Raw genomic sequence first — 12,439 nt, forward strand, 5'->3', positions numbered from 1 at the left:
GTGGTCGTTTGTACCTTATACTGTGTTTTCTTTCTCTCCTAGTCTATTAATATATACATGCAACACTCCAGCATGGTTCGAAAAAAAACGAACTAATAATTTACAACTAAACTTGTTGCACTGAAAGTCGAGTATTCTTGATTGTGTGCACTTTTCCGGGGTATCCTTGACAAGGATGAAAGTCGAGCATTATTGATTGTCGATCGAAAAGGTGAAAACAAACCAGTGGCAAACCATTGTCAGAGTGGAGGCAACCGACGAGCTCCTCGACTTTCATAGGGTATCTGTCTTGTTCACAGCAAGGATGTTGTGCACCACTCGAATGAGCGTCATGAGCACCACCATGTCAACCCAATCACTCCACTCATGGCCCTCCCAGAGCCCCTGCGCACACAGATTGATCTGTGTAACCAGCACCTACTCCATGTATTTGATGGGCGTCAGCATGGCGTGCGGTTTTATGCAAAGTTTCAGTCCGGGGCATAACTTCACCAAAATTGCTGGTTATGAAAAAATGGCCTCGTGAGAAAACATAGCCATGTCACTGGTTTGTCTTCTGTATGGAGTATATACTAATAATCAACTATAATGGGTATCATATATCACATTAGCATCGATGATGATAGCAACATGTAATGATACGATTTTTAGCGGTCAAGAGATCCTTAATCTTGCGGTGGGAATACAGATGCATAGAGCAACCAAATTATAAGCAACTGCAAGATCACATCAGTAAAAGGGGCATACGCCTACATATAGCAGTAGCAGATGGTTAACCTCCATATTTTTTACATTGGTTACGAATTATGGCAAAAGAAAATAAATGGTACTCGACGAAATGGTTTGAATAGCATATCACTGAATTGTATAAAGATGCATCATCTATCTTATTCAAGAGTAAAAATTAAGCTCAAACAGGTCCAAACAACTAACAAAACCTATCCGGACTTTTGATCTCATAATTAATCTAAGATAGCATAATACGCAAGAAGACGAGGGATCTCGTTGGACCAGACCTCAACGGTACTACTTTTGGAAGCGGGTGCGGGCGCCGCGGTAGCCGAACTTCTTGGGCTTGTAGCGGCGTGGTCGTAGCGGCCGAGGATCTCCTTCACCTCCTTCTTGGCCGCCTTGTCAGTGTACTTCTGGTTGTAGGCGACGAGCGCCTTGGCAATGGCCTGTCGGACCGAGTAGTCCTGGCTCACGGATCCTAATGTCTATGCCCATGAAGCGGGACCTCCGGACGAGCAGGATCGGCCCCAGGGCCTTGGGGTGGAGCATCTCGGGGCGGATGAGGTCAATCGGCGCACCGCTGACCTTGACAAGACCGCGGCCGGGCTTGCAGTGGGCACGGCCATTGCGATCTTCCTCCTGCCGAAGCACTGGACGTTGTTTTTTTGAAAGAAAACGTGCACTTTATTGATTGGAAATAATGGTTACATCGTTTATAAGAAGAGGTACAATATTCTTCATAGGCTCCTCAAACCAATCTCTAGTTACAGAAACTTTCGCTAGCCTAGCAAGTTCATGAGCAACCTTATTAGCTGTCCTATTACAATGTTCAAATCTAGTCAACGGAAAATCACATGCCATGAAGTAGCAATCCTCGAATACTGCCGCCGCAACTCCCGCCGATTGTCCTCCATTTTTCATTGTGTCAATGACTTCCATATTATCAGAGTTAATAATAAGACGATTGCATCCCGCCTTTTGTGCAAGAATTAAACCAAACCTCAGAGCCATCGCTTCTGTTGTTAGTACATCAGCACACCAATCGATCTTCCCATTTCCGCCAACAATGAATTTTCCTTTGTCATCTCTGAGTACAGCACCTACCGTGCCCCTGAGCAGATCATGGTCAAAAGAAACATCAACATTTAGTTTAACAAAACCCATAGGAGGTCTGCTCCATCCTTCTTTTCTACTAGATGCACTAGGTGAGTGGGCATTCACATAGTTTGCCGTTATAGCACGAACCCCCATCGAAATCTGGTTCACACCTTGAGACTTCCCTTCATGAACCAACATGCGTCTCTCCCACCATAAATACCAAGCGGTTATCGCGATTAATTCACTTGCATTCTGGCATCCTAATATAGATAGTTCTTGGTGCGGCATAAGAAGTAAGAATTCAAGAACCGCCTCACCAGCACGATCAATAACACAAGCTTTCTTAATTACCTCGTACATCCCCAGCTTACCCCAAACCTCTTTTGCCTTCTCACACAAAAACAAGATGTGTTTTGTATCTTCTTGCCCATTTGAGCATGATGGACAAAGGGGCGAAACTTTCATATGTCTATTGGCAAGTGTAACACGACACGGTAGAGTTCCATGCAACGTTCGCCAGATAAATATTTTTACCTTTGCCGGACACGATAATTTCCAAATCTTTCCCAAATAGGATTGACATTGGTACGACCCATACCATTAGTATATTGCAATTTCCTCCCGTGTTGTTGGTTCCATTCCTCCGAATAAGCTGATCGAACAGTGAATACACCATTTTTTGTATAGCTCCAGGCAATGAAATCCGACATATTATGCATAGTAAGGGGAATCGCGAGGACCCTTTGCATATCAATTGGCCACAAAGTTTGTCTCACCAAATCTTCATCCCAAGAATTCGTGGTTGGATCAATAAGATCAGCCACCTTTGACAGAAGTTGCCCACCTCTAGGAGTAATAATTTTCCTACTCGCACAATTCGGAATCCATGCATCTCTTCAAATATCAATGTTTTGTCCATTTCCAACTCGCCAGATATAACCATTTCTTAAAGAGTTCACTCCCGCCATAATGCTTTGCCAAGTAAACGAAGATCCCTTCTTTAACCTTGCGTTCATCAAATCTCCCTCAGGGAAATATTTAACTCTCAGTATGGTTGCACATAAAGATTCAGGATTATCAAGAAGACGCCACTCTTGTTTAGCTAATAGAGCCAGGTTGAAACAGTGTATATCTCGGAAGCCCATACCTCCTTGATCTTTTAGAACACACATTTTCCACCATGCCATCCAATGCATCCTCTTTTGGTTGTCCTCGTCACCCCACCAAAATTGCGACATCGCATCAATAATTCCTTTGCAGATTTTTCTAGGAATTTTAAAGACGGACATGGCATAGGTGGGGATGACTTGTACAACAGATTTGAGCATAATTTCCTTCCCTCCAGAGGATAACAATTTTTTCTTCCATCCACTAATTTTCATAATAATTCGATCGATCAGGAACTGGAAACAGTCACTTTTGTCCATGCCCACATTTGCCGGCAAACCCAAGTATTTGTCATTGAGGGCTTCGGTCATAATATTTAGAATTGTACATATTTGTGCCTTGTCTTCCACTTTAGTATTGGGACTAAAGAATATATTAGATTTTTCAACACTAACCATTTGCCCCGAGGCGGCACAATACGAATCCAAGAGTGATTTCAACGCCTCCGCGCTCATGGGATTGGCTCGCATAAGGATTAAAGAGTCATCAGCAAAGAGGGGATTAGAAATTGATGGGGCATCTCTGCAAACCTTTATACCGGAAATGTTTCCATTCTCCTCCGCATTAACTAACAGGGCGGTCAAACCCTCTGTGCTAAGAATAAATAGGGAGAAAGGGGATCTCCCTGCCTCAATCCTCTAGTTGGTTTAAAACTCTCCGTCTCATCATCATTAATACGGACCCGGTACTCCACAGAGGATACACATTTCATAATTAAGTTCACCCAACTCTCTTTGAAACCCAATTTCAGCATAATTTCCTTTAAGAAGCACTGGACGTTGTTAGGCGTGCAAGGATGGCAGCTACTCCCTCCTTTCCTAAATATAAGTCTTTGTAGAGATTGCATTAGATGGACTACATACGAAGCAAAATGAATGAATCTAAACTTAAAATGCATCTATATACATCCGTATGTTGTTTATAGTGGAATCTCTATAAAGACTTACATTTAGGAACGAAGAAAGTACATGGTTGCTGGGGTTTTGGGTGGCGGCCGCGACGATTTTATATATAACATGGAGGCATTAGGGCTTCCATTTCTATCACATGATTGTCACGATGTCGTCGTGATCACTCACCACGCCCCCATGGGCTCCGAGAGCCCCCGTGCACACAAATTGGTCTCAATGTGGTTAGTCGCTGCCAATTTGAGGTAGATGATGGCGCCACGGCTCGTATCACAAATGGAAGCAGCGGCAGTAGCAACAACATCACCTAGCATCATGTTGTTGACCATGACAAGACCAGAAGTAGGAGGACGGGAGCCTAGCAGATTGTGTAGCAACATAACATTTTTGGTTATCGTCTGCCTGTTTCTGTTATGTAACTATTGTTTAATCACCTTACAGTTGACAATCATTTCCTCAAAACCAAAACAAAACTTAAATATGCACGAGGGGTTCCAACAAATGAGAAAACCTTGCTGAATCTTGGCAGATGAGGCAGCAAGGGCATAGCGAATTTGGTTAATTACGAAAATTGCTGGTTATGGGGAAAAAAACTCATAGTCGTGCCACTGGTTTGTCTTCTTGCATACGTCTAGATACATCTCCTTTTATCCATTTTGATGACAATTATTTCCGGACGGATGGAGTACTAACAATCAACTAGAATGGGCATCATAAACAATGAATGAATAACAAATCTCCCATGGAAATGCTGGCCCTGTAAGCTAATCCAGGTACAAGTGCCTAACTAAACCAAAACCAAAGCACAAGGTTGGTCATGAGCCACCATAACTGCGATGATAGATATAAGATCACAGCAGGGCATACGCCTACATATAACATGACGGTAGCAGCTAGTTAACCTCCATGTTATGTTGGTTATGATGATTTATGACAAAGGAAAAAAAATGCTATGATCGATGGTTGGCAAGATATCCAATATAAACACAGCACTCCACAAAAGGTACGATTGGAATATCACATCACTGGATTATATAAAGATTCATCATCTATCTTGTGTTCAACTAAAAATCAAGCTCAAACAGGTCGAAACAAGTAACAAAACCTATCAGGACATCCGATCTCATCATTAACCTAAGATAGCATAATACGCAAAAAGACGAGGGGTCTCGTCCGACAGGGGAGCTCAACGGTACGACTTCTGGAAGCGTGCGCGGGCGCCGCGGCCGCCGAACTTCTTGGGCTCGCAGCAGCGCGGGTCGGCGACGAGCAGCGTGCGGTCGTAGCGGCCGAGGATCTCCTTGACCTCCTTCTTGGCCGCCTCGTCGACGTACTTCTGGTTGTAGGCGACGAGCGCCCTGGCGATGGCCTGGCGGATCGAGTAGACCTGGCTCACCTTGCCGCCGCCGCTGACGCAGATCCTCATGTCGATGCCCTTGAAGCGGGACTTCCCGGCGAGCAGGATCGGCTCCAGGGCCTTGATGAGGCCGCGGCCGGGCTTGCAGTGGGCCACGGCAACGGCGGTCTTCTTCCTGCCGAAGCACTGGACGTTGCCCGGCGTCGGGCGTGCCAGGACGGCGGCTGTCATGGTTGCTAGGGTTTTTGGTGACGGCGTGAGAGAGATGGCGATTATTTATGGATAGCGTGGAGGCGTTAGGGCTTCCATTTCTATGGGCCAGGCTGAAGGGGTTTGGGCCGAGAGGAATCAATACAATGTTCAACTGATTCTATTAGGCCTGGTAATTAATGGCATCACTACTTTTTGTTTTTTGAGGAGGGGGGGGGGGGGGGGGGGGGGCGCCTATACGACGCACTTTGCGTCAAACAGGCGTCGCGTCGCACAGAGCATCCCGCGTTCGCACAGAGCATCTTCGCTGGCCGATTTCTTCGCTCAAGTTTCTGTTTTGAGAAAAATTCACTGTAGGTCATAAAACTTGAGCCGGATGACACTTTGGTACCACTATTTCAAAATACCCGAACTACGGTCCATATACTTGTGCACAGGGTTCACTTTGGTCCGTATGTACGATTTTGTTTACGTATTCGCTGACTTGGCCGAGTCAGCGGCCGCCAGCTAGGCTTTGACCGCCACATAGTCGATCCTAGGGTGAATACTACTCGATCCGGGGTTATTTTTGCAAAATCGCCATGACCAGCTCCATGTCCGTCTTCTTCCCCATGGTGGGCTTCCGCAGGAACAGCTTGATCTTCCTGCCGAGCCAGCCGTGGTGCTTGGTGGCGCGCGGCGGGCTGAACCCATACAGAGCGGTGCGGCGGAAGATGCAGCCTCCGACGTACATGGGGCCCTGCAGCCCGTCCATGGCGCGCATGGCGACATCGAAGAAGACGAGGTTGTGGTTGGCGTACCGGTCGTTGGGGTCGATGCCCTCGAACCGCTGCGGGAACTGCACGTAGCAGACGCGGTCGCCGCGGCGGTCGAGCATGTAGCACATCCCTTCGCGGAGCGCCGCCGAGTTGTGCACGTAGTGGTCGCAGTCCAGGTTGAGGATGAAGGGCCCGTTCGACATGATGGCACTCGTCCTGACCAGCGCGTTATGGCGCCGGCCTTCTTGTTGTGGTCGTACCCGGGCTTCTTCTCGCGCGAAACGTACACCAGCATCGGCAGCCAGATGTCCACGCCCGTCGTGTCGATCAGCGCACCGGACTCCGCCGGCTCACCGCCAAGCACTGGCTCCGAGGTCGGTGGCGCATGCATTGCCTGCGCGTTCATCAATCATTTGGAGAAGATACATGAGCATTTCGAATCGATTGAACAAGCATTTTGAAAGGATTTAGTATGTCAGCTGCAGCAACATCTATGGATTCGATCAATCACCTGAATGATGCTAGCGTGGTTGCCGCGCGCGTGATCCGTCGCCCCGGCGAGCCAAGTGCTGGCCCACTGGGAGCCGTCAGACATCCATGTCGCTTGTTTTTACACGAGGAATTGGTACCTGTATGGGCTGAGTGTGGCCTGAGAGACGCTGGTCTTCCTCGTCAGGGGCCGGCAGCAGCGGGCACCGAAGTTGGGCGGCTCCTCGATGCCGACGAATCCGGAGGTGGCCCCAGCGCTGTTGCCGCCGCCGCCGTGCTCGTTCTCGGGCCATAGAGCGTTGCCGTAGCTGTAGGTGCCCTTGGTCTCGAAGAGCCACCGGGCGTGGTCGAAGTCGGTCGGCTTGCCGTTGCTGCTGGGCATGGGCATCTTGATGGAGTGCACCATGGAGAAGCGCTTGGACATGGATGTCATGGGCATCTGGTCCCTCTCCTCCGACGAGGAGATGGCGTCGTCGTCGTCCTCGTCGACGGAGTCGTCGGTGTCGCTGCCGGCGGAGTAGGCCTCCTTGCAGCCTGGGCAGTTGCCAGAGGCGGCGACGCAGTCCATGTGGCACTCCTCGCAGATCACAGGGCGGGTGGCCGCCAACACCGGCATGTCGCAGCCGCGCATCTTGCAGGACATGTTGACAGAGGCGGCCGGCCGAGCGCCGTCGGCAGAGTTGCTGAGCACGTGGGCGCGCGTCGCGCAGTTGAGGCCGCCGGGAAAGATGGTGCCGGAGACGTAGCTCCTCTCCGGCAGCACCTCCCCCTCCTCCTCGGCTGCGGGCGCGTCCGTGGACGCGGACGCCGTGGTCCTGTCCGGCGTGGGCGGGATGTGCAAAACCACCCCGATGACTCAACATGCATGCCAGGCTGCCGAAGCTCATGTGTATTCTCCGATGCCCCAGACCGTCTCCACCAGGTCCCTGGCCCTGGCCCGCATCTCCGCTCCCTCGCTCCCTGTGACGAGCCGCCGGATGGCGACCTCCACGCCGCCAGCTCTCGAGCGCGCCGGCGACCTCGAAGCCCACCCTCCACACGTGCTCCACGTACCTGGCGTTCCCCATCTGGTCGCCGAAGTGCGGGCGACACAGCATCGGCACCCCCTCGCAAACGCTCTCCGTTGTCGAGTTCCAGCCCCCGTGCGTCCAGAACCCGGCCACGGCCGCATGCTGAAGCACCTCCTCTTGCGGCGCCCACTCCACCACCATCCCGCGCCCGTGTGTCGCCTCCTCGAACCCATCCGGCAGCCGTGTCAGCCCGTCCGCGGCGACCAGGCCCGGCCGGACCACCCAGAGGAACGGCACGCCGCTGCCGGCGATGCCCCAGGCCGTCTCCACCAGGTCCCTGGCCGACATGGCGCTTTTGCAAAAATAACCCTGGATCGAGTAGTATTCACCCTAGGATCGACTACGTGGCGGTCAAAGCCTAGCTGGCGGCCGCTGACTCGGGCAAGTCAGCGAATACATAGACGAAATCGTACATACGGACCAAAGTGAACCCTGTGCGCAAGTACATGGACCGTAGTTCGGGTATTTTGAAGTAGTGGTACCAAAGTGTCATCCGGCTCAAGTTTTGTGACCTACAGTGAATTTTTCTCTTCTGTTTTCGTTTCTTTTGGTTCTTTTTGACAAGTAGCTACTTCCATTTCCTCAAAAAAAAAAACTGCTTCTTCTTTTTTGCGGGGAAAAACTAATTCCGTTTCCTGGTTGGACGTACCTGCTCGTGTTTTTTATTAGACGCACACCTTTTTTTCGAGAGTTTATTAGACGCACACCTAGTATCCCATTTCTTTAACTGCTTTGACACTCACTAGCAAAAAAAGTTAATTTTTTTCTTCTAAAAAATACAGCCACAAGACAAGAACAGAAACAGAAAATAGGCACAGAAACATAAAGCTGGTTCTTGTTGCTGTTTCATTGCTACAAGCAACACAAAATTGGTTCTTGGATTAAAAAAATGTTCAAGGCAGTCAAAATTGTTCACCAATTCAAAAGTTGTTATTTAAATTGACAAATTGTTCTCAGATTCAAAAATGTTCATGACATTCTGAGAATGTTCTTGAATTCAAAAATTGTTCTTGGCAAAGTTTTTCACTGATTCAAAAATGTTCAAGCCATTGAAGTAATTGTTCTTGGATTGAAAAAATGTTCAAGACATTCAAAAATTGTCCACAAATTCAAAATAAACTTTTGAAATTGGATAATATTATTGGATTCAAAAAAATTCCAGATTTTCAGAATTGTTATTGGATTCAAGATATGTTCAAGGCAATAAAAAGGTTATTGGAACTAAAAAATTGTTCATGGTTTCAAAAAATGTTCCTGACATTCAAAAAAGTGTTCTTGGACTGAAAAATGTTCTAGTGATTCCAAAATTGTTCTTTGATCTTGAAATTTGTTCTTGGATTCAAGATATGTTCAAGGCATTAAAAATTTTCTTGAGATTAAAAAAATGTTCATGGATTCAAAAAAATGTTCCAGACATTCAAAAAAAGTGTTCTTGGACTGAAAAAATCTTCTAGTGATTCCAAAATTGTTCTTTGAACTTGAAATTTGTTCTTGGATTCAAAAATTCTTCTTGGATTAAGTAATTAAAAATGGTTCAAGGCATTCAAAAGTTACCTCGAATTAAAAAATTGCTCATGGATTCAAAAAATATTGAGGCATTGAAAATTTGTTGTTTGAAATTGAAAAATTGTTCGTTGATTCAAAGAAATTCATGACATTAAAAATTGTTCATGTCTAAAAAAATGTGAACACATTTAGAAACTATTCTTGCAATCAAATTTGTTCATGGATTCAGAAAATGTCCGGTGCATTCAAAAAGTTGTTCTTGGCTTAAAAATGTTTTATGGTATTCTAAAATTGTTCTTTGAAATGAGAAGTTGTTCTTGGATTCAAAAAATGTTTTTCAAATTAATTTTTTTATTGTAATTCAAATCTTGTTCATGCTATTTTACTCAGAAAATGTTCTCGGCATTGAAAAATTATTCTTGAAATTCAAATTGTGTGCTAAGGTTCAAAAAATATTCTTGGAGTTCAAGATGGATGTATAAGATACTAACACAGATGACAAGGCATGATACAGATATGCATGTACAAATTCATTTGGACAAAATAAAATTACATTAGTTAATTCACACTCTATTCGTGTTTAATTTATTTTGGACGAAATTATTGGTAGATGCTGGATCAACAACCTATTCATTCTCAAATAGGTAGTTATCAAAGATGTATCCAAATAGAGCAGAAAAAACTTCATTAATATAAATTCAGAACAAAATCTATATTTCTGACACGATATTGTAGTGTCGGGTACATAGGAAAATAGCAAGAAAAGCGAACATGCAATCGTTTAGCACACTTGCACACTGGGAACAATTTTGTCTGCGATAGGAAGTAGACAACAACATGCTTTCTGAGGTATATGTTGATCAGACAAAAATGGAAATGCACATCAGCAATGTAGCATCTCTTTGTTGAAGCATCATCCAGTGCCTCCAGGTCTATCTCGATCAGGTCAAACTTCGCCATTTTGTAACCAACAATCTGCCGAAATTGAGGAATGATTTCCTTAAACAGTAGAAAAGGAGAAGAAAAGTTTGTGTCAAAAAATATAACGGGAGGTGTATGAATAATTCGTAAACTAGTTACTCTTTTTCTAGGGAAGTAAATCAGATCAACAAGCAACTAGCTAGTACTTTTTTCAGGGGAGCAAGTGGCTATTGTTTAATTGACCTCACAAAACTTGCAGATTAGAGAGGTGGATGCATGTTAAGCTGCCAAACATACATGAGGTGCTTCAGGTTAACTTAACTTAATGACCAGGGTTATAAGTAGCAGCTAGTACATGCATATAGCAGAGAAATAGAGTTCTTGAGTGGAGATGAACACCGGCAATATATAGAGTGGTCGTCTCCAGTATGTGTGGGGGTCAAGATCATTACTACTAGTAGTACAGTATAAAAAGGGAAATAGTTGAAAAGAAGTAGCATTGTTGACAGTAAATCAGAAAAACTTACACCATCAAAGTCCTTCGTGATTTTCCCATCCCATAAGTCCATGTAAATGAATCCATACATAGCAGAGTTGTGGCTGTACATGTCAAATAAAAAAGTTAATTGATCACTTGAAAATGCCACTTCACGATATTAGAAAAGAAATTTACAAGAAGAATATGCACAATTAGTTAAGTCAGGTGTTTTCCTGCGATGGGTAGTTCTCTGGGGAAGTACAAACAGAATCTTCAACATTTTGAAAATTCGATTCACAAAGACTTGAAAAGAGTGTTGGGGTTAGTAATCTACATAAAAAGAGAAACTTGAGTTTGCGCAACAACACTACCATGTTGATATCAGCTAGACGGTACATTATCTGGACACTTTATTTAATACGTGACAACCACTTACCACACAAATCCACAAGAAAAAAACATAGACAATGGAAAATAGGAAAAAGAAACGAACCATGTTTGATGTTATCTTGTTGATTTGCTGTCGAGTGATAAAATTTGATGAATCTAAGAAATTGATTCTTTCAAACAGATTGTTCACACAAAAGAAGGTCCAGTGGAATGTGTTGACACCAGATTTTGGCACGGTCAATAACTTATTTAAGATGGTGTCAAATGGAAAAGTGATCTTCATGAAAGAGTTCCGTATTGTCGATATGAACATCTTTGAAGTTTGGGTCATCGCAGTCCGATTTCATCTCGAAGGCCGAAACTATGCTCAAAGTACTAAGATCGTATATTTAGAGTACAGTTTGGCTTATTAAGCCCCCAAGACGACCTCAAATGGAAACATTATCTACATGGATTGTCTTCGTCTCGTTGAAACGATCGATTTTGATATAAAAATCGTTCCAATCCGAGTTCGTATGCAAAAGTTAGAGCCATCGGAATACAGCCCTGTCAGGAGGCAAACAACTGGCGCGCCCTACCAGACACCCTGTCTGATGGGTAGCGCGAGGATAGCCTGTTTTGCGCGACCGATTTGACCCTGAATATGACTTCTGATCAAAAAACGTTCAACATAAAAGTTGTTCGTCTTGTCGAAACGGTCAAGATTTCTTTTGGGCTCGTTTCCATCCGAGATTGTTTACCACCACAAAAAGGACCCGCAAGATGCAGCCAGTTTAAACCGAACAGTTTTGGAAAGTTCGGACAAAACCAATCCGAATTTGACTAGGGTTTTGGACGTGAATCCAAGCCTTTTCCTTGCATGGGAAGTCCAGCCGCCTCTTATACCTAAGGGGTGACGGTCGATTGAACAACACCAATCGAACAAACACATCTACTACTTTTTCGTGTTCATCTACTTTTATCTCTCCCCTTGTATCTTTCTTCTCGTTCTTCGTCGTTCTTCAAGATTGGAGGCTGCGAATCCACGAGGCTCTAGGGGCGGTAAGGTCGACCTCGAGCAGCCAATCGTCGCCGCGAGCCCTGACGGGGTCCCTCCCGGGCGAGCGAGGCGTCTAGTCCCAAAAGCGCCGGCTTGCTGTCTTGCGTATCGCGCTGGAAGTCGGCCTCCCGCGGTGTGAGTTGCGGAGCATCTCCCTCGGCGCCGCGGGTACACATCGACGTGTTCGTGTGACGCATTGCAGCGTCAACACACTTTTTGGCGACTCCGCTAGGGACGAAGCTTTGAACGGTCTCCGGCCTATTCTTGCTACGAAAGGATCGTCATCTAGGGTTTGCAATCTACAAAGGTAATATGA

General features: G+C 45.8%; 1 protein-coding gene and 1 pseudogene across 1 annotated transcript; both read right to left on the bottom strand.

Moving 5' to 3' along the window:
- Positions 1–1,017: 1,017 nt before the first annotated feature.
- Positions 1,018–1,896, bottom strand: LOC123115356 (40S ribosomal protein S16-like; annotated as a pseudogene).
- Positions 1,897–4,914: 3,018 nt separating this feature from the next.
- LOC123117846 (40S ribosomal protein S16-like) lies at positions 4,915–5,518 on the bottom strand. Its single transcript, XM_044538515.1, has one exon. The coding sequence runs from the start codon at positions 5,491–5,493 to the stop codon at positions 5,092–5,094; it is 402 nt and encodes a 133-aa protein (XP_044394450.1). The 5' UTR covers positions 5,494–5,518; the 3' UTR covers positions 4,915–5,091.
- Between the last annotated feature and the right edge of the window lie 6,921 nt (positions 5,519–12,439).

The sequence above is a fragment of the Triticum aestivum genome, chromosome 5B, assembly GCF_018294505.1.
Source record: "Triticum aestivum cultivar Chinese Spring chromosome 5B, IWGSC CS RefSeq v2.1, whole genome shotgun sequence".
In the NCBI taxonomy this organism is placed as follows: domain Eukaryota; kingdom Viridiplantae; phylum Streptophyta; class Magnoliopsida; order Poales; family Poaceae; genus Triticum; species Triticum aestivum.

What these genes read in the sequence shown, in the direction of transcription:
- LOC123117846 (XM_044538515.1), bottom strand. Translation starts at nt 5,493, where the DNA reads ATGACAGCCGCCGTCCTGGCACGCCCGACGCCGGGCAACGTCCAGTGC.